The sequence below is a fragment of the Rhipicephalus microplus genome, chromosome 8, assembly GCF_043290135.1.
Source record: "Rhipicephalus microplus isolate Deutch F79 chromosome 8, USDA_Rmic, whole genome shotgun sequence".
In the NCBI taxonomy this organism is placed as follows: domain Eukaryota; kingdom Metazoa; phylum Arthropoda; class Arachnida; order Ixodida; family Ixodidae; genus Rhipicephalus; species Rhipicephalus microplus.
The window spans coordinates 21,040,898-21,063,111 of record NC_134707.1 but is presented as its reverse complement, the minus strand read 5'-3'; the positions used below and the strand labels follow the sequence as shown (position 1 = coordinate 21,063,111).

The 22,214-nt window shown below is 43.9% G+C and overlaps 2 protein-coding genes across 2 annotated transcripts; both read right to left on the bottom strand.

Moving 5' to 3' along the window:
* On the bottom strand, positions 1–21,246 carry LOC119164237 (uncharacterized). Its single transcript, XM_037416387.2, has 6 exons — positions 20,938–21,246; positions 18,220–18,535; positions 15,630–15,905; positions 5,554–5,750; positions 1,276–1,591; positions 1–267 (listed from the first exon to the last, which is right to left on the bottom strand). Exons 1-6 carry the CDS (start codon positions 20,999–21,001, stop codon positions 21–23), a joined length of 1,416 nt encoding a protein of 471 aa, XP_037272284.2. The 5' UTR covers positions 21,002–21,246; the 3' UTR covers positions 1–20.
* On the bottom strand, positions 8,055–12,300 carry LOC119164236 (serine protease inhibitor swm-1). Its single transcript, XM_037416386.2, has 3 exons — positions 12,113–12,300; positions 9,855–10,170; positions 8,055–8,314 (listed from the first exon to the last, which is right to left on the bottom strand). Exons 1-3 carry the CDS (start codon positions 12,186–12,188, stop codon positions 8,074–8,076), a joined length of 633 nt encoding a protein of 210 aa, XP_037272283.1. The 5' UTR covers positions 12,189–12,300; the 3' UTR covers positions 8,055–8,073.
* Positions 21,247–22,214: the final 968 nt, after the last annotated feature.

Below are 22,214 nucleotides of genomic sequence, written 5' to 3'. Positions count from 1 at the left end.
TGCTGTTTCGCAGTTCAAGTTTAATGTCTCGTCACTTGGCAGTCGTGCCAGGGCACGCATATCTCTTCTCCCCAGTTGTATGCCTTCACGAAACCGGCGTTGCAGACGCAGCCTCCATTCTGGCACCTGGTCTTGCACTCGCTCGGCTTTGGGGCGTGGCAGTGCGGCTCACAGCTCGACGTGCAGACGTGGAAGGTAGAGTGTGGCGGGCACCGCGGCGCACAAGACGTGACCGGGACACACTCAACCCATGGGACGTAAGGGTGCCTACAATGAAAAAAAAGTAAACATGACTGCGTTGAAAATGCACGCATCTAACGAACCAAAATACAGCAATAATAATAGAGGACAGCATTGGTTGTTTAGAGGGTGCTGTAAACAATAAATTTAGTGAAAAATATAACATGGCCACAAAGTGGAGGTGAAAATGCTGTAGCCCGTGTTCTCAGATTTTGGTGCACGCTAAAAAATTTTCACAGCCTTCTACTATGGCGTATCTCACAGTCATATGCTCGTTTTGGGGCGCTGACCTCGGATATTATCATTAACATGCCCGGAAAGAACATCGAAAAATGAGAAACCTGCTGAAACGTTCGGAATGCCGCTGGTTATGCTTCAATAATTATCCTAGAATTCTCCACAAAATGAAATAGTGTGTGATAATGACTATATTTTTCATTTGTATCGATCGTCCATCTGAAACTTTCACATGTCAACATGCGCATTTAGCAAAAACTCAATTGACCAGCTTAGGGCATAAATTTAACAAAAAATATACGTGCGGATTTTTCATAAAGAAACCTTCTCAATTCACAGTCTTTCATTCTAATTTGGCGTTCAAACGAGAAACGAACACTTTTTTAAAGTGGTCACTGTACCATGTGAACAAACTCATAGACAAGCGAACCGGAAAGTTGACGTGATGTATTCAACCACTGCTAGTATAACACTGAATGTACCGTGTTGGCTACGTGGAAGTACGCAATGCAGAAAAAGTATCATGAAATGAAAACTTTTATGACAATTTGTTCCACTCGAAGGCCTTCCTGACGCAATGGGTCCCATTCTGGAAAGCGTAGAGACGCATAGTGAAAATGTAGTGATGTTCACTACCTTGTCATGCGTCGAATATTAGAGGCTACTGAATTGTGGCAGCATAGTAGCAGACTGACGCTGTTGTATAGGGTTGCGTTTCTCATGTCCCTCACCTACATAGGCTACCACACAATCTTATCCCAAACATGTTCGACGACGACCTTTACAATGATTTCTCACCTTACAAATCCAGGAGCGCAGGCACAGCCTGGAACACAGTTTCTGGTACACCTCCTAGGCAGTGGTTTGTCGCAGAAGGCTGGGCACGCTGAAGAACAAGGGTCGTAGTCTGTGTGCGGATGGTGACTGCATCGGTGGCAGTCCGCTATGGTGATGCACCGACCCCAGGCGTTCCGCACGTATCCATGTTTGCAAAGACACCAGCGGGGCCTACGAAGGTGCCACTTGAGCGTTGTCCAGGGCTTGCAGAAGTGGTCGTACCTCAGCCGGCCATCCGTGACGTAGACCTCAAGGTCACCGCACGTCCGATTTTCCCCTGACAACAATGGTGAATAACGTGGACTCTTGATCACGTGAACTACGTGTTAGTTAATGAGGCAGATAAGTCACTGAACACAAGTTTCTTACCATTAATATACACCGAGTGCTTAGTGAAGCGTTGTTTCATTGGATTATGTTTGGCAACTCAAGCTACTTTTACCAACGTCGCCATAAGACAGAATAGACACCCTTCGAACCAGAGCAGCCATCTGGCACTTGATGTTGAGGGTGAATTCAAGCCACCCTAAGAAAGATAAGAAAAATTTGTACCTAATAGTATGTAACTGCATCATTCGTTAACTCAGTCGTGTCAACTTACAAACAGTCCTTATGCTTTACCGCAAAAGCCGGAATCATTTACAATCCCAGCAAACCCATATTATGGAATATAGGTTTAAATGAGCGTTGCTATTATGAAAATTGGGCTTGTTCTCGACACCTGAGATTGGAATTCGTGATTTGGACTGAGGTGAAAGAGCATCCAGTATTACACCGAGTAATGGTGAGCAGGGCTTTCGATGGGAGTTGGGCGATTGGTTTGATTACGACTCGCGGATCATTGTACGCAAATGTATGCCCTCACGAGCCGTGAATATCCTCATGTCACATGCCTATACCATCCTCTCTAGAAATCTTTTATTGGCAGCCCGAATTGTCCCTTCGTAGACTGCAAAACAGGGTGGAGCTTATACCACTTCGATTTGTCACTTGAAGTCAATTACGGGAAGATAAGCACGACTTAAGATGCTCACTTATTAAGCCTTCAGCAGATGCTTGTGATGTACTCAGAACCTCCCTTGGACAGCGATCATTCGCCGAACCCTTCTTGAAAGTGTCAGATGGAAACAATACAGAGCTAAATAGAATGATTTGTAATCGAGAACACATTCGGTAACTTATTTTGTGGCACCAGCATGGAAAGAAGGTTCCGATGCTCGGCTGCTGACCAGAAGGTTGGGGGTTTGATCCCGGCCCTTGGCAGCCTCGTATCGTTGGATGAGAAATGGTAGAGACCCGTGTACTGTGCGAAGTCATTGCGCGTTAAAGATAACCAGACGATCGAAATTTCCGGAACATTTAAACGTTGGGCTTCATAATCGTGGCGTTAGTTCGGGACGTAAAAACCCTTATATTACCATTGTTATTGTTAAGTACCTCTAAGTGCGACAAAACAGGATACTAGCCTGCTAGTCACACATGCCAACCACTTGCGCTGTCAAAGCGACAACATTCATGCTACGCTAGAAAGAACACTCAATTTTCGTTCTAAATCTGACGGAGATATTAATCTATACGTGATGTTTATGTTGAAGTGAAGTGACTATTCAGAATGTGATGGTGACCGGAAGTGTCGTTACTGCTCGAGAGCATGCAAACACAAGATACTCAGTTACTAAACTAAAAGCTGCAACGCTGTTTTAGATAGATGTAAATCATGACGTCTGTCACATAATGAGGACATGCATTGCCCTATTAGGATTTGGTGTCGCGGTCGCGCTATTTGACCCTCCAGAATAAAAGTGTGAAATGCGCAGCAGTCGATAGGTCTCATCGGATGCGAAATCAGAAACTACTTCAAGCAATTTGGCTGAATGATTCTGTAAGAAGTTCATCTCTCAAAACAAAGAGTAAGGGGGAGGGGGCAGCACTTTCATCCCATGTAAAGCCGTTTTCTCTTCATGAAGCACGCGCTTCTCGTGGGTTAGCCACTCTTATGTTTTGTAGCTTCCGAGTCAAAACTGACGCTGTGCCCACACCGGTTAGTCTTTAGCGTAGTGGCACCAGCAGCACTGCCCTACGGCGAGGTTTGGTGCCCGCACAGGATAGATAAAGTCGCCCAAAAGTTACCAGCGTGGGCCCACGGTTTTCTCCAGTGGCGAGTCCGTCGGAACGACACCACAGGTCGCTTCCCGTGGACCGCTCGTGGTGGACGCTGCATACGCGGTACCTTGCCTTTGTTATGTTGGTGGTGTGTGGTGTTGACATGTTGCGTAGGGTTATTTAGCGTGTCACTAGCGGCCGGCAATATTGTTGTTTTTGAAAGCAGGTTAACACGTGCACACGTATTGATTGCCCGAGGGCATCTAGTGCGTCCGTTTGTTTCGAGAACGTAGGGATCTACTCAGACCCCACAAGCTTGCAGCCCTTCGGTGATACTAATGCTCTGAAAGATTGCAGTTTATTTACCCACACTGATGAGTGTTTCGGTCATTCAGACCAAAATATTCGCATTACAAAAACCAACTGGACAGAGTTATTGAATATCGCAGGTCTTTTTCAGATAATTTTGCTTGTGGATTTTCACGCTCGTTGATATCTAGTATCACCTTTATAAGGCCCTCAGCGTGTCCACGTATCTTTATCAAGCATCTAATGATTCGTATTACACGCGCTGTGTAGAAACCAGCTGAATTTGTGCAAACTTGGTTTTGCTCGCAAAATATCTTTTCTCGGTATTTCGGAGTGGTTGTTGATGTAACGTCATGAAGGTTTCGTGATATTGAGAAACGCAAGTTGCCTCATCATAACACCCTACGATTAATTTATCTTTCATGAGCTGGTATTTTGTTAAACATATAGACTGTACATCTCGCTTAGTGCAATCATTATTCTTTCCGCCATCAAATGAAAGTTATTGTCCTCCGCTACTCTCTGAGCTGTGATTACTCGGATATGTTTCGAGTTCGTCAAATCTCTCTTGACTATCAAGCTTTTTAGAGCTTTATCCGTGGGTGCCTGTGCTTATTAATATATTTCGGTGTTATGTGCAACGTATTCAAGAGTTTTTATCTAATGCGTCTGTGAGCCTGGTTACTCTAACGCACTAACTCTGCAGCCTTGTTATTTTTGATGTTATCTCATGACCCACCAGGATGGTCTAGTGGCTATATTACTCGACTGCTGGTACGCAGGTCACGGAATCAAATACTAACCACGGCGTCCCCACTTTAGATGGGGGCAAATTTGTTTGAGGCACCTGCTCTTTGATTGGCACCGGTAAGAGAAGCTGCAGGTGGTCGAAACTTGCGAAGCCTTTATCATGGAATCTGGCATTTTTCTTGTTCCTTTTTGCGACGTTAAACCTCAACAATTATGACATGACATGAGTATCAACCCTAGGATAGGGTAGTTCTTAATGTCGCCTAGAAGCAATGAGGTCAGCAATGTGACAATCAGCGTCACAATGGCTTTCTGGAAGCAGGATCGCGAAGATAAAGCATCCGATTCGTCCACAGCTGTAGATAAGCTCTGTAGTACACGACGCTCGCAAACAAGTGGGCTCTCTGCTCCGGCGTGTGAACCAATAAATATAGTTTATGCACACATATCACAGGCTAACACGTGCACGAATCTATATTAGCATGTGATTAGTAAAAGGTTGCAAGGCTGCGCACGCTGCTGCAAGTTCAGTCCAGCTGTGTCGACCTTGCATACAGATAAAACCAACCTTGTAGTTTTCTTTCACAAAGGCCCACTCAGTGACTTGAAGACGGTGCTGGTGCGGTTTGAAAAATTAGTGACAGCAGAGTGGAAACTAATGGTACATTGAGTGAAGCTATAATCAAATTGTGCGACAAGCTCAGCTTGTTTCTTTAGCAATATTGAAATGCATGATTTGGATCAAAATTGTCATGACTTCTTCAAAGTCCACATTATTATTACATTATTCAACGTACACATTTAAATAAAGACTACACGTTAACTTCCTAACGCTATGAGAATTGCGTAATCAGAAAGTTGTGCTCGATCCGACATTTCGACAAGTGCATTGCAGCCTTGAAAGCCGACACGTGTACTCGTCGAAACATCGGCTCCAACACCCACCACAATTTTACGAATTTCTCACTGCAAGTTTTTACTACGCCTTCTTGCCTTTCTTCCGGACTTCTTACTGCTGGAGGCAGGGCTCGTTGCAATAATATACTGACATTGAAAAGTATAAAAATTGAAGCTCACCCTCAACTTGTTCGGTAATTGCCAGGACGCTTACCCATGCCAGAACAATGACTTTCACACTCATTTCAACAGTAATTTCACTGCTCGCACATGTACTATGAAGCACTTGCGCAGCTATGCAAACGAAGAAAATGTGATTTCTGTCTTCTCTTCGTGCGTCTGCCTCACATGGCAGCGGTATTGTTCGTGGAAGTGGACTTGTTCATTTGGACTTGGCGCAGCGACGCCTGCACTTGTAGAGGAGTTTGGAAAGAGCTGCTATGGGCAGAAGCGTAGCTTCATTTTTTTTCTATATCTATAAAACAAAGATTTCAGCACTTAGTCATCTCGACGTTCCGCGATTCTTGCATTGCAGAGAATGAATACACACAAAAAAGACCTCTTTGCTAAAGAAGTAAGCCTGCGAGCGAAAACACGTCAAGCGATAATGAATTGTCTCTTGTGGGCTTCGACCGACACAATTGTGGCTTCAACTGAAGTTTTCCTTATACGATATGGCTAGAGCAAAACCTAGTAAATAAGCGGGCATAATCAACAGCAAAGTCTCCTCGGCACAATTGCGAAAATATAGTGTGAATCTTATGCTCGACTTTGGTAACATTGCGACTGACCAAGGCAACCATCTCACGGTTAATGCTCGTTGGCATCTTTTGTATTCTGCTCATATTCAACGCTCATTCAACTTGCACAGCTCACAAACCAAACGAGGTTTACGTGTCTGAAATCGCCCCTAAAAGTTGATGAGCTTATCTTAGTCACGCAACATTTTGTGCTAGGTATGAAAGGAAAATGCATTGGGGAAAGTAGTTGCGTATCTTCCTCGTATACCAAAGTAAACAAACTATGTACAAGTGGTGTGCGGTCCCCAGAATAATGCATGAATGCTAGGAAGATGTCTCGGAATCATGCGATGCCGTGAGTTATCTCACGAGACCCTCGCTATGTGTCGCCAGGATCTCTATGTGATTGCGCTTCTTATCAGTGGCAGAGCAGTCTCTTTCATTTTCTATTTTAAAAGGGTGGAAGGAAAGCCGTAGAAAACAAATACTAAGTATATTTGAAATACCACATGAAAGAAATGTTCTCTTTTACTTTTTGGTTGTACAGGGGTTCATTCGCAAGCGTCTCCAAATCGGGAACTGCCATGCAAATTACGAGACATGTGCGGTCATTTTATGAGCGGGCGAACGCATCGTGCGACGTGCTTTGTGAAGCCAGCAGGCAGAAACAAAGCGTTCCACAACCACCTTCATGGCTACTGCCGGTGCTGACTGACCCTCTCACATTTATAGTACTTATATATTCTAACAAAAAAGGTAGGATGACCACCGTCGTAGCTCATCCAGTTAGTACAGAATCGAACGCGTGATTTGAAAGCCGCAGATTCGGACCTGTTGGTGGCGAGTTACGTTTTCGTACAGTTAGCGGGAGTGTTTGCGTGAATAGATGGTTCATCGTTACGAAATTTGAAATAGTGAGGGAAAAACACCAGTGGTTCACACGAAAGCTGGCGCAGAAGAGCAGTTCAATGTTTTTGCATATATATCATACTAAATGTAAGATCCCCTATACTCTTCTCGGCATTCTCGTATGTTATAATTGATCTTGTGCTTCACAAAAAAATTAACCCTTTTACTTTCATATGTTCAAAGACCTCACATGCGTCACGAAAAGGGTGGTTGGTTGTTCCGAGCCTGGTTTACATACCCCTTATTTTTATCAATACAGTATGAAATTAAAAATGTTGGGTTTTATTGTAGGCTACATTGCTCTGTAGAAAATGGTTACTGCTATTTCAGTTGTATCTGTGACAAAAACATCGTGCTACAGGACACGAGATACATCTATAATTGTTACATAGTTTCTCCCTCTAGTTCTCCCTTGATCGTTATTGCTCTAGCTGTGTATGTAGGTCTTTTTTATAATGAACCTAACTCCTTAGACTCAATTGACTCGTTTCGACGTAGGTCGGTCCTGGTCCAATAGTTTCGTGAGCTATTTTTGAGTTTTCGGTGAACCAAGACAAGAATCTCCTGCTTCAAGAGGACGCAAGCCTTCGACACCTCATCGGACACAAAAACTGACTGTTGTCATCAACATGAATAATGCAAATTATCATCATCCGAAGATTATGACGACGTATAGGATTTCATCCCGACCACACTTGACATCGATATCTTTTTCATGGTTATGACGTCATGAAACGTCATTCTGGCACCACATAGCATGGCTCAACATGATGACGCAATAAGATGACATCATCTTTTCTTCAAATTGATCGTGGGCCAACCCCTGAATCACTGCGAGAGCATGCGTGGAGCGTTCCGCTTCCAATGCATTCAATTCCAGAGGCAGCGCTAAGCCACGTACGTTCAGGACAGAAAGCCTTTGGGAAGGTCGGAGGGGGCATGCTAATACAATCCACTGAGTATAAAAAGAAGCAAAAAAGATTACTTTTACGTTCTAGTCGTCTGAGGCAAATGAATAGGAAACTGTGGTACTACTTTGTCCACACAACGTTTATTGCCTCCTGGGGCACTGGTTTGGAGGGACGCACTGTTTCTTGCCATTGGAGAACACTGTGTAGAAGCCGGGCCAGCATACGCAGGAGCCGTTGTCGCAGGTCATTGCACATATGTTTTGTAATGGTCCGTTACACTTGGGCTCACAGTTAGAGGAGCACAGCTGGAAGCTGGAGTAACGAGGACACTCTGGTGGGCACGTGGCTGCAGGAATGCATGGCATTTTGCCCCAGGGGTCGCTGGAAAAGAGAGACCTGGTGTTATGGGTAGACAGCAGAAGTAATGTTCTGTGCGTTTCAGAAACAGCTTTTTTTTTTCGTATAACACCTCTTATAAGAAATGCCCTCACCTTTCATAACATAGACCAACTACGTAGCCTGCACCAGGCTGGCTGTCTGCTAGCGAGTTTTTTTTTTATTATTAAGAAAAAAACTGGCTGCTCGTGCTGCACTACCATTCTCTGGCCACCCCGTATATATATGGACTGGAGCTTGACCTGCAAGGTAGTGCCGGAGGGAGGATTCTCACGTGCGTTCTTGAACAATAGAAATTCACAGTGCGCGCGTTTACTAAAAGCGGACGGCGGGTCCCTGTGTAAAATCGGGGTTTTTGATCTCTCCTTGCCTGTCAACAGCGATTAGCAAGTTCCAGGAGAAAACAGCGGCCCATCACTGCGTTATTTGCGCCTTCCCAGATTTCTCTCCTGCGCCACGCCGCGAGGAGCGCCAGCGTCAACGTCGTCGCCAGTCTAAGCGTTATTTCACGCTGCTTCACATCTACAAGTGGTTCCCTTATAGAGGTGCTTTTCAAACGTGAAACCCCGCATATCAATCAATCAATCAATCAATCATTCAACCAATCAATCAATGAGAGAGATGTAATTTTTTCAGTTCTTCTTTACCTTCATAACATAAAATACAGAATACTGAGTTATTTGATGAAAAAAAGCGTGCACACATAAATACATCACAAAGGAAACAGACATAAGGAATGCGTTTGTGATTGGTTGCGGGGGTTCGTGTTTGTTTGTCTTGCATTATCTAAGCACGTGTGCACCTTTCTTTCTTTAACGATAGGTCTCGTACGTAAATGTTAAAAAAGACCAGCGAGATGCCTCTCAAAACCTCTAGTGGAGCAAGAACTGTGGGTTGATATGGCGCAGTTTGTGTGGGGAAAAACTGACCTCCAATAATGAAATTCTTTCAGTCTCAGCCACGCATGTTCTTATTCCCGTTGGCACGATCTGTTTTACGAGTCCAGCTTCCCAGTCAAGGCAAATACGTAATGTCGAGAGAAACAGTTTGTGTTCAATGTGTTGCCACCTAACGCGGCGCTTCACATATAGTGTAATGTCATAGCGTCATAACATGATAGCACGTTCCATTTATTATCACACAAGGTTTTCGTGTGGTTTTGTTGGTTTAAAAAAATAGCCGTTGTAATCCGAAAGGCACCAGGCAATTCTATCGAACGCTTCATTGAAATGATGATGATGACGATATGTGGGGTGTAACGTCCCGAAACCACCATATGATTATGGGAGACGCCGTAGTGGAGGACTCCGGAAATTTCGACCACCTAGAGTTCTTTAACGTGCACCCAAATCTGAGAACACGGGCCAACAACATTTCCGCCTCCATCGGAAATGCAGCCGCTGCAGCTGGGATTCAAACCCACAACCAGCGGGTCAGCAGCCGAGTACCTTAGCCACTAGACCAGCGTGGTGGGGCGCTTGATTGAAATAGACGTGTGACTAATGAGAAAAAGGAAATGACTCACAGTATATAACCTGGTGCACAGGCGCAGCCCACTTCGCACTCCTTCGTACAGCTCTGATGTTCGGGTTTGCCGCACACCAACGGACACGTCGTAGAGCAGGGGTTGAAATCCGCGTGACGCTCGTTGGCGCAGCTGACGCATTCGCGGTGAGAGATGCAGTCTCCCCAGGCATTACGCACGTAGCCTTGCTTGCACAGGCACCAGCGGTACATGAACAGCTCAGTGCCCAACGTGAGCCACGGCTTGCAGAAGCGGTCCAGGCGAGGCAGGTAGTTCCGAACTAGCACCTCGTTGGCGTCGCATTTCAAACGATGCTCTGGAACAGAAGCAGCACTTTAGTGGAATACGAACTCGGTGGTTGTGAGGTGATGCACGGGTGCTGCACTTCCTTAACAACGTAGCAAAGTTTTTACTCCGAGTCAGAGATAATTTGTGTACCCGAGTACGTCAATCATTACTAAATTATTGAGCATCTAGTACTCATTTTTATACTGCCCTCATGCTTGGCCCTACAGAGAGATGACACAAAGACAGACGCATGCCTCATCAGACGTCTCCTTCTGGTTACACGTTAACGCAGATTTCAAATATATAGCACGAACCGACGCACCCAACGACAAGTCAGTTTAGACTACAAAGTACTTACTATACGCTTTACGAAGTGTCCTTAGTACAATTACGTTCGGTGTCATAATGTATTCACTTCATTTTATGTGTCTTGTCGGCGTATTATACTAGTTAATGCCGTGCGTGTCGCAACCCCGTGGCATTATTATCCGGGTTTTATTTGCATGGGCGTGTGAATAGTTGACAAGAGCCCCTTGCACGATTCCAACATATTCTCACTCAGCTTGCATCCGAATAGTTATGGCAGAATAGTAAAAAAACAGTCGCACTTAACGTATTAAAACAAGCCGGTCTACAATAGAGAAATCCTATTGACTCTCCAGCGCTCTCCAAACACCGAGGAACTATGAAGAGCGAATTTTATATGACACCACCTTGACTCTTGTCAAGGATATCTCGAAAAACAGGCATTGCTGTTCCTGTGTGTTCGTCTGCTGGCTGGCTTTCTATAACGAATTTTTTTTTTCAAGATTAGCCCTTTCGGTGTATCGGCGGTTATGGTGGTTGCAGTGCCCGACTTGTGAGCCGTCAGTCGTGGGATCGATTGCAGCAGCGGTTGTCTGGTTTCAATAGGGGCGAAATTCTACACGTTTCTGCACGTATTTAAATAAAACGGTGATTGAAATTTTTGAAGCCCACGGCCTACAAGTGCTTCCATAAGCATGTCATAATTGGTGAACAAAACCCTAAAATGTTCTTCATTATTTGAATCTGCTTACTTGAGTGTCTATTCTTATCTATCTTTTTGAGCATTTGTTTCGTAACAGCAGGTTGATTCAACGAACTAACACTACTAACTGGGCACACGCGCATGTAGGCGATGCCCTTAGTGTCTACGGAAACCACCAATAATAGTAATGTATTTCTTCCACTTCCTGAGTATTCACTGTCGTCAAGGCTCTTTTGTTTTAGTTTCTAAAAAGGACGCAAGGGTGACGGCTAATGACTTGCCGTTGCTGTCTTTCTAGAAAGAAACAACTCGCAGCGTTGCATGAGCTTTAGGGATTGACATTGACATGCCTCTTGTGAAAAGCTGATGAACTTGAAATTACCATATAGCAGATGGAAAGTTGTTGCCGTCATTATTATCTAAATTCCACGGCGTACATAGGGTAATAGATGCTACGTTGGTTACTTACAGAACATTTGATACTTCAGTGAGACAATGCAAATACAAATTTGTGATAGGCTGAATGACTGATCGATTCACCTTGATGAGTGGATGGGTGAATGTCACGGCAAGGGATTTAGTATGAGCTCCGATCTACGCAATCTCGCTGTACCCATTTACCTTCAAAATGTCTCGAAAGACCATTAACATGGCATTTTTCATTACGTGCATGATAGCACGTAGGGATTCTCAGGTTTTCTGCACTATCAATTTGAAGCAAGTTTAGATTTTCAAAAACAAAAAGAGCTCACGAATATTGGTTGTCATCGTCTGATTTTAATGTTCATAACTGCTTTTTTTGTTATGTCTACAAATGAACGCCCCCCACACAATGTTATCTTTCATTACAATATGAATGTCCTTACACGCTTAGCTATCATCAAAGTTTACATGCAAACTAGTTCGAGCGAGATTTTCTGCTCTATACAAAATTACGCAAAGTAGCCGGGTGGTTACTCACCGACATACTGCGCCCCCGTGGCGGCAAAAGCCATTAGCAGCAGTAGGGCACACTGTTCGCAACGCATTGACCACATGAATTATCACACAAAATATTGGCCCAGGAAGGTCAAGAATCGCATAAATTTCACACTGCCCTCATAAGATAGCGCGAACCTCTACATGCACATGTGTTCTTTAAAAACAAAAAAAATAATACAGGATTATTTTCTAAGGCAGCTGCTAAGGGCTGACTAACCGCTACACAATAGGCGGATACTTTTTTTTTTCAGATATACCATGAATACCTTGAAGTTGTTCAGACACACTACGCAAGTAGAAGCGCAGGTGTGTCGTTCTTTTGTAATCCGCGGGCGCCTGCGGGAATAATTGTGCCGCAAGAAAATATAACGGGTCGATGTCGCAGCTCAGTTCATCTTCAATTTTTATTTCTTGTAACTGATACCCGTAGAATATATGTGTAGGTTGGGGTGTGAAAACAATGAAGCAATAAGAGCTGTGTTGCGTTCGAAGATATGACGGAGCAATGCCTACTATGAACGAATTTTCGTCATTTGCGGTGGCAGCGATCATTGTTTAACGGGTTTGGTTCACGTGGAGTGGGTTGCGTTACGGCAATAACACGCTGCCTGCCCTCTTCGCACACTGCTTGTTCGTGTTCGCCCGTCATCATTTGTGACGTAACCAACCCGCAGTCTTTTACTGCACCGACAAATTGCACTTGGGGCCCATGCTATATACTTAGACTTGCTCCAAACTTGAAAACTATCACTTTTTCTGTATAGAGCGTGACAAACAACAACCACGGAGTTTCAGTGGTCAGGAAAGTCAATGCCATTGCTGATGCCATCAACTTCAAAATTAAGATGATCAACACCTTTCCACGCTCGACCCATTTTGGTCCAATTTTGTATTAGTCGGTTGCATTCGAACACCAGAACCTGCGTATAAAAAGCTACGCTTTCTGCAGGACAGCCAGGCAATATCTACGGCTTACAGGACAAACTTTATGCGAAATTCTATTGTATGTTATATTAAAAAAGGCTCGGCACTTTGAATGCAATACTTGGAGAGAGTAGCTGTGTGCAGTGAGGATGAGAGTGTTTGTGATGAATGATGGCAGCATCCAGTGGACTGATTGATTGAAAACTTGATTAGATTATATACAATGTATTGTCGCTTGTTGGTTTCAGCACCATGGTATACAAAAAAAGGAAAAAAATTTGGTAGACAGCCACTCAGCGTTTTGTTCTCGGTGTTGCCGGTGGAGTGTTGCTTGATGACTTCAGAACACTAGGCTTGCCTGCCGCACAGCTGGAAATGGCTGGAGCTGGAGCGTGTGCGTTACTAAGAGTGGCAGTGCCCCACACCGGCGCCATCGAGAGCAACTGATTGAACAACTGCTTACTGGATAAAGCCACCACACGTCACGAACTTCATCACTTTGATCTTCACTCTCATAATTCGCGAGCTTTAAATTTTGCTTTGAAATCGCCGTGAATTCTTATTACTTGCCTTGCTTTACCTGCTGCCTTTCCTTTGAATAGTCTTAAGTATGCGAGCCTTCTTCCGATAGCGCGATCAAGTGCTCCAGTCTGGCGTACAGCACTCTCTATTTTGCGATACGCCCAAATGCATGTCGTGGGATTTTCATGGCTACAATTAGGCGTTAACAGATAAGCGGCGGGGAAGGGGATTGTACATGCTGTTCCAGCTGGCAACCTTGTAGATCCAGCTAGACTTGACCTAACACACCAATCACATTTTCTTTCTGCACTGAGACTGGTTGCATCCACTTAGCATTATCAAATTCGGAAAAGCCGGCTTACATTCGCTCCTAGTGCATTAGAAGACCGTTGAGGTGACATACTCTATACAGGTGATGTGAGCCTCTCGCGTAAGCTATCTCGCCATAGAAAAGTTCTGAAGACAGCGCAGTGTATTGGGACCCTGAAAATACATGCCTCTGAAACTACATCGTATACGTGCCTCCAGCCATTCACAACGCATGGTGTGCGTGCCGGAATGTGTTCTAGAGCGCGAAATAATTTAACAGATCTGGGATGTCAAACATGCACTAGTAAGCACTAGTCGCGAATTGACTGCCGCAAGACCGGCATAGGGAAGAAAGCTGAAGTGGCAGGAGTGGGAAGGAACTGCCGCTGTTTTAGCATCTGTAAGAAAGCCGTTCCTCATAGCTTTCGTATGATTAAATTGTAAAGGTGATTTCAACTAAAAGAAACTAAGTCAATACTCATTGATGCTTGAAATCTGACCACAAAATTTAAAATAATTTTTTGTTTGACTGCTACGTTTTTCTACAGTAATTACATGAAGTGTAAAAGGAAAATGTTTTCGGATGCCTCAAGCTGGCGTAGCACATGATCATACTTGTTAAGAAAAAAATATATGCAAAAAAGACAGTCCCGTACAAACAGGGCCACTAGTCTGCTTCCGCAAGGTGCGTGTCTGAGAGCCTAATCCTAGATAACACTAAAAAATGGCTTCCAGAGCACGTGGTTGCTTTGGTTGAGCTTGCAAGAGGGCGTGAAAAAAATTTGTAACCAGTTCGGAGTTCAATAAGACTTTCTTGTTTTTATTTATTCGAATTGACCACTCCTACGTCACGCCAAAATCGCATGTATACACTCGCACCAAAAACGAACATCAAGTTTCATACCCCCGCCCACGAACCAACACTTTCACGCAATCCTTTTTTGTTCGGTCAGCCAAAGACTGGAACAATTTTCCCGCTCACGTGGTACAGACCAAAGACCTTGACCAGTTTAGATCGCTGCTTACCGCGCCCGGAATTGTGTAATATCCTCATGTCGTTTTTATGGTTCCCGTTTTTTTGACTTTCATTGTTGTCAGTGCAGGTGAAGTAATGGAGCGTTGCCTTCTGACATCATATTGTTTTCTGTTTTTACCAAATTTATGGCTACCTAGCTCATTGCCGTTGTTTGCATTCTGACTTGTATGTTTGCACCATTGTACTGCTGTAAAGCGCGGTTATCCAAGCTGTTTGGACTCTGATTGGTCCTAATGTAAAACATGTAGCGTATCCGGCCATGTAGTTTCTTTTATGCTTCTTCACTCATTTATTGTTGTAACGGGCTTGTATATAGTTATGTTGGTAGCACACCTCCTCCTCACCCCTACCCTCGTTTTTTGTTCTAGTCTGTCACTTGTACCACCCCTCATGTAATGCCTCCTTCTAGGAGGCCCTTGAGGTATGAAAATAAATAAATAAATAAATAAATAAATAAATATGTGCTCGGACTTTCAAGGACACAAAGGGAATGTGAATTTTATTCAAGATCAAGGTGTTCCTCTCAAAAGAATGGTAAAATGTGTGGGTTCCCTTTATTATATAAGCTATGAATATACATACATCTCCAGTGTGTTCTGGTCGAGCAGGCGAAAGAATGGTACGGAGACTGTTACTCCAAATATTTCATGGTGTTGCGTAAAAGACTGCTCAACGGAGATGAAAAAGATTTTTTTTTTCATTTTAAAAAGGAAACGGGGCTCGCGAGGGGGGCTCTTCCATTTCGTCCTCGTTCGGACATGCGAATGGGGGCACGCAGTACACCTTTTCTTCCCGCACCGCCTTGACAAAACGGGGCAGGCAGACGCACTTTCCGTTGTGGCACCTTGTGCGGCATTCACGCGGCTCGGGCTGGTCGCACGTCGCTTCGCAGACGGGCGTGCAGATCTGGAAACTCGAGAAACGTGGGCACTGTGGTGGGCAGAGGTAGCCGGGAACGCAGGTTTTGTTATCCGATGGATGACTGAGTGAAAAGAAAAACAAGAGAACAACAAGTGTCATCCCCAAGTTTCGACAAAGTACATGCTATATGTTATGTATTTTACTGAATGCTGCAAAGAGCATAAGGCTCTTAGTAAATATGCGTGTTCATGCGGTCACACAAACAACCTCTGCAGTAGCTCATGATAACCAATATTAGATAAAAAAATAAGCATTTATCGTATTTTCGATGCAGTTTCCAGCGTTGCGCATGATTTAAGGTCCATCAGCTATGACATATCCCTGCTCAAATTAGTGATGCAGGTATGCTCCTAAAGGCAGTAACTTCAGTGAGGCTACCTAAGTGCTTGAAGAAATAATTGCTCCGTAGTAAAGGTTAATGCTCGTTCATGTAGCTGTAGTGAGTGATTAGAGAATATTTTTAGAGTAATCCAAGAATAGCACACCCTATGCTCAGTAAGTATGGTAAATACCTCGAAAAATGCTGACATAATAGACAGCTATTCCATATACCAAAGTACAACTTTGTTTCATTTGTCACTTGTCAAACCGTTGTCTTTGTGCTTATGTTGAGAGTGGCAGTAATACCTGCCAGCCTCACAATGTAGATTGACCTTTTACGTACTCTTGAGAACATTTTGTTACAACCCACTTATCATTGTCTCTAACGATGTTCCAGCCAACTTAGGGCTTCCGGCATTCTATGCTTTTCAATAATGAGCTACGGGAAAGTGGTTGCTGAAGAAACAATCTCCTATACAAAAAATGCGATAATTAAGGTTGCTTTGTAAGAAGCGCCGAGCAAACGATGTCCTATACAAAAAAGTGTGGTGATTAAGGTCACTTTGTAAGAGGCACAGAGCAGCTGCCGTTGCCCTATACAATTTGGGAGAAATGCGAAGCGGTCACTTTTGAGACATACTCAACATAATTCTTCGAAGCCGACAAACCAAACCGTTCAGGAATTTAGCCGTCTATTTAAGAACAGTGCACTGGAAGCACTGTCCCTCTTTAACGCCAACGTTTGTGAATAGTCCTTGGAAGAGGTCACGAAAGTTATGCAGCACCCCTAGATGAAGCCTTTGTATAAGGATAAATTTCATTACTAGCTGCAGTCTGAATAATAATTGTCTAGGATGGTCCAAAGCATAGCTTGAGACACAGGCACCGTCCACAGATGATATACGTTAATGGCAGGTTGTTGTTATTATAAATTATATCACAAGGACAATCCCGTGGTAGTACTGTGTTTGGTACCATTCCACTGTCAGTCACAGTCTGTTTGAGGCAAAGTTGCAAGAGCAGAAACATCTTTTTCACTTCAACGGTTGGTCAGCAATCATTATTTCTCACCAACATACCCATAATGAGAGATAACACTTTCTGCTACTGTTGGTGCTTCTGTAAAAAGCACACACGATACTTTCATGGCGTGAGGGATGAGAAGTGAGGCACAAAACATATACAATAAGACGCAATTTTAAAAGTCTGGAGAGGCCCCTCCTAGACAACCGAAGTGCAGCAGCCGATCACATCCATAACTATAAAAAAGTCGTGCTCGTGCACTCGGCAATGATCTCTGAACGTAGTCACCGGCCATCTGGTTTACTACGTCAGTCTAGAGCGCACTCCCATTGGTGCAGGCTTGTGTGCGTCCACCTTTGAGAAGAAATGCCGCGAACTTCTACAGTTCTGCCTGACTTTAGCTCAGAATAAGAGCTAGAGAGTATGATAACGAGCCTACAGAGAGCGAGAAGTGTGAGGCAAGCAGCTAAGTGTTAAACGTGCAACAAACGAAGTGCATCACACAACGATCGAGAGTAGGTGCTTTGGTTGTAGATTATCCTGGCATTCTCCCACGTCAACTAGCTGGATGAATGAATGTTGGAACTTTTTTATAGTCTTTAGTGATGCAACTAGCGCCCTATGGTATTTTGCCGCGTTGGATGGAGGCTTAGCGTGGTCGCCACATCGTGGGCTCTCTAGTCGGCTCAAAGCTGATCGCTCTTGTTGAGGCTTCTGATGGCGGAGTACCATTTGGTTGGATCTGGTTCCTTCCTAGTGAGGGGCATCATCGGAGCATATGCTTTAAATTAGCTACTTCCCGAAAATGGGGGCTCGAGCAGCTATATATTCCCTTTTATCAATGATACGGTGTGCCTAGTTTAGTCTTTCGCATATGAGAAAAAGGTGCTACTGAAATTTCAAAATTTTAGTTATAACATTGCATGAAGTGTGCCATTATGAGGTTAAAAGAGGCGATCATTTCAGGGTACCCGGAATGACTTGTAACCTATCTTCATTTCTCACGTAACGAATGTAACTGTGGCACTTACAGAACGCTACCCGGACTGCAGGAGCATCCAGTGACGCATCCGTGCGAGCACTTCTTCTCTATTGGTTTTCCGCATGCCAGGGGACACTTTGAACCACAGTGATTGAAGTCCTGGAATGGTTTGTCCTTGCAGCTCAAACAGTCGGTCATGTTTATGCACACTCCCCACGCATTGCGCACGTAACCTTGTTTGCAGAGGCACCAGTGCAACTTGTTCACCTCGGTGGGCAGCGCGAGCCAGGGCTTGCAGAAGACGTCGTGCCGGGGATAGTAAGCATGAAGGAATTCTTCGTTAGGCCTGCACGTTCGCTTGCGACCTGTGAGTGACATGTGTAACGTTTTTATCGGATGCATCTTGTCAAGCGTTTCAATTCAGATTACGACTGCAAATATTTAAATGACCACTAAAGAGCAAAGCATTCTTCAGCGTATTACTCAAGTACAATTACAAACTCCCAGAAACACTACTCTCACACAGACATGTTGCCTGGGAACCTAGAAAACGCGCAAAATGAAAAGAACCTGTGTGTGCACACGCCACCCTCAGATTCCTGCATGGAACACCGTGACGTAATAGGTTTCAGAGCCATCTACTGGATCGTATACGTAGCTCCTGATCAATAAAACTGAACTACATTGTCATCTGTGGGCGCCATAGACCCAGCGTACGATGTTTCCGAGAATTTTATTGACGCAAAGTCACAAAAATTTAAGAAGTATATTTTAAAATTTCTGACGTCGTGAGCAAACTATTTGGCGCGAAATTTTAAAATGAAATTTTAACCGTCATTTTCTTCGCTGATGTTTAACTTTGGATACTGTACCATGTAGCGCTAGAGTTTTCAAGGAGCCGTTTGGCAAGCTGAACCGAGTCTTTGTTTCTCTTTAGTGCTTCTTTAGCAGCGTGTAATTTCACTAAAGCCTTGCAAAAACGAAATGACTTCAAAGAATTAGGTGAGTCAACAGTGAACGTTCTCTAGCCTCTTGTCACGAATGAAACAGTAGACTTCGGATACAGGACAACTCACTTTAATAATGCAGGACCCTGAAAAAATGATCGGGTGGCAATCTTGCCATTTTTTTTCCGCTGCGTGAGCTTTTTTGTTTTTTGCTTTGCATATTATATGCAACTTCTGGCTACTCAATAAGGAGCATCGTCCAATGCTACACAAGAAAATATGGTGTAGTAGACGCATAGCGTGCTAATCTGCACAATATGGCTTTACTCGCTCAACATGCACGATTTCCGCTTTGTGCTAGAAAGATCGCGAGGGAATGTCGGAGGTTGCCTCATATATAGATTACGGAACTTAGGTGCCCTCGAAAAGTGTAGGCAAGTAAATATGTCTTCAGTAATATTTCAGAGAAAATCCACTGTTAATAGTATTTTCCCTGACAACATTACGCTCTCAGAAACACTTTCTGCGGCAGGCATGTTGAATGCTCAATTTTTTGCAAGACACGGTGAGCAACGGGGCAAAATAGGCACGCTGAAATACTTTGTTTTTTTCCGTTTGTTTGCTTGTTACTCGTCTTTAAACTGAAATATACTGCAGTTTCCTACTCACGTACACTTCGGGTGGTGTGAGACTTCGTTTGTTCAAGAAAAGCTAAATTTTGATGTTTTCTAAATGTCGGTCACACCATTGGTTTATCCTTCAGAAATTATATTCCTGCTTGGTATACATTTTTCAAAAACTATTTTTTTTTTGAAGCGCTGACAAAAAAAGTAGGTGCAACTTGGATATTGGCTCAAGGTTCAAGCTGTAATTTTTTATAAGAAACTCTAATTTGCTTACAATTTCAACTTTTTTTTCCTTCCTTATAGAATAGAAATGCTGCCACTTTAAAAGAATACACTCTGGGGAAGTTTTGAAGGATAAGCGTGACCGACAAAGGAAGAGAGTGAGGTTAGAAACCAATGACTCGTGATAATGACGGACTCCAAGTTGACTCTTTCGTACTCCTTCGCCTTATTGATAACACCGACAGCGTCAACGCCAACAGGGACCTCGCTCGACGCTGGCACTGGGACCTCAGAACTGTGCTATACAAATTCTTTGTGACTTAGAATTTCAGCTTTAATAAAAGGTACGTTCATTTTTAACATTTCTTGCAAATTTTACAGCGGTAGCTTCTGCTGTCACTTCTGTACAGCCAAACGTTGAAACTAATTCACAGTCTTTTGTCCCCCTCCTTCATCCGAACCGCTTTCTCAGATATATAGAATGCCCTTTATTTGTACGGGCAGGTAAAATGGCGTAGCCAAAGGGTAGCACACTGGACCTATGCCCCCCCCCCCCCAATAACGATACTATCTTTCGCTGTGGCATGCACAGGAAAATGACTGTTTTAAGAAGGTCCCCCTTTTCCTTCCTCCTCCTTGATGTCTGTTTACGATGGTGGGGAGGTAGGATGAGTCAAGCTGCCCGTACGCAGCTTTTATTCCACTACCTTTGCTTTTCATGGCTGTTTTGTATCTCTGTGGCAGTAAGCTGCAAACTTCTGTGCCTTTATACATATGCTAAAAATGTCAGTTACTTGTGGTTCTGCCTACGCAAAACTCTATTTTGACAGTCCTTTTTTTTTGCTTTTGCCAGAAAAAAAATCACTGCGTTTCCGGAGAGCGCTAATGCAAGCAAACTAACTATATAGCGTCATATGCACATAAGCCTCGGTTAAGCCAATAACGTAAGAATGGCACTTAAAGCAGACGTACCTTGCGTGTAGACTCCTGCAAAAGTTATTCCGATGAGCAGAAGCACAAGCGCTTGCCTGTGCATATTAGTGATATATTGTCCAAGAGCCCAGAGTCAGGAATCAATGACTTCGTTTCTCAGACACACACTTTGCAAAAGTGCATAGTCTGTATTGTCTACGAGAAAAACAATCGTTTTAGGGGTCAGAAGCTTCAGATTACGCGCGCAGTGTTGTTTTACATGTCATACGTACGCTAATCGACATACAATGCCGCGACACTGCTGCTAAAACGGCTGAACTGGTGTGGTGTGCCTGGGTCAATACTTGGACGGTCACAGCTTTTAAACGTTCTGTGCGGCGAACGGTATAATAATGGGAACAATGTGTTTTGCGTCGAAGTGCGCGTGTTTGCTGCCAGACGTAAAGACCAACGTTAAATTCCACGAATTTCGTAGCTACCGCTGTAACAACTGGCCGAAAGGTGCTTAGGGCATATATGGAGGTCACCGTCTTGGTTATTCGGAGTAAGCGTTTACCAAGACCTCGCAGCGAAATCCGATCTGGAGGAAAAAGAAGCCTGTACTTTTATATACATAGTGAATGTTCAAAAATGTTAATAATGTATCTTGGGCACAGCAAGCATGCTTAGAACTATGAACTGTTCTGTAAAGTACTGATTTGCATATACTCCTCTAATAGTGCGCACATACTGTGACTAATCTTCAGAGGACTAAATAAACTGAGTTAAATTAACAACACTACAACTGCTATTATCAAAAACAACGAGACAATGGTGAACTAGTTCGTTAGCAAAAAATTCACAGCTCTGCCACAAAGGCGCAGCAATGAATGCGATAGCAAGAAATTGGAATGTCACGCGCAGTATTCCAAGCATATCGAAACGCGCCCCACGTTATTAACGCACAAATTACGCACGAAACTTGCTCACAGGTACAGATGACCGCGAATAAGTGTCTCAGTTGTCATTTTGCTGTTTCTGAAAAGTTCACCTTTTTCACAAACGGAGACTGTGCAGCGAGTGAAGTGACCTTTGTGCGCCCGGTAACAAGGACAGAATCACTCCGGTGAAAGCCCTAGGCGTACGATTTTCCCCACCGCGAGATGAGCGCACACACGCGTAATCGTCAACCCCCCCCCCCTCTTTTCTCGGGGCAAACTACGCGTCGGAGACTACCGTATCAGTGCACCTCGTCACGTCGTGCCGATCTGGTGATGCTTGCTTATGGCGCCATCTCATTGGTAATGGTGAAAACATGAGAGTTTCTCCGAACTTTC

Bases quoted from the DNA above. Each gene is read 5' to 3' on its own strand.
- LOC119164236 (XM_037416386.2), bottom strand. From the start codon at position 12,188: ATGTGGTCAATGCGTTGCGAACAGTGTGCCCTACTGCTGCTAATGGCT. The intron at 10,171-12,112 runs GTGAGTAACCAC...CTTCTGTTCCAG, and splicing joins CACGGGGGCGCAGTATGTCG to AGCATCGTTTGAAATGCGAC. The intron at 8,315-9,854 runs GTGAGTCATTTC...TCTCTTTTCCAG, and splicing joins TGTGCACCAGGTTATATACT to CGACCCCTGGGGCAAAATGC.
- LOC119164237 (XM_037416387.2), bottom strand. From the start codon at position 21,001: ATGCACAGGCAAGCGCTTGTGCTTCTGCTCATCGGAATAACTTTTGCA. The intron at 15,906-18,219 runs GTAAGTGCCACA...CTTTTCACTCAG, and splicing joins TGCAGTCCGGGTAGCGTTCT to TCATCCATCGGATAACAAAA. The intron at 1,592-5,553 runs GTGAGCTTCAAT...CATTGTTGTCAG, and splicing joins AATTACCGAACAAGTTGAGG to GGGAAAATCGGACGTGCGGT.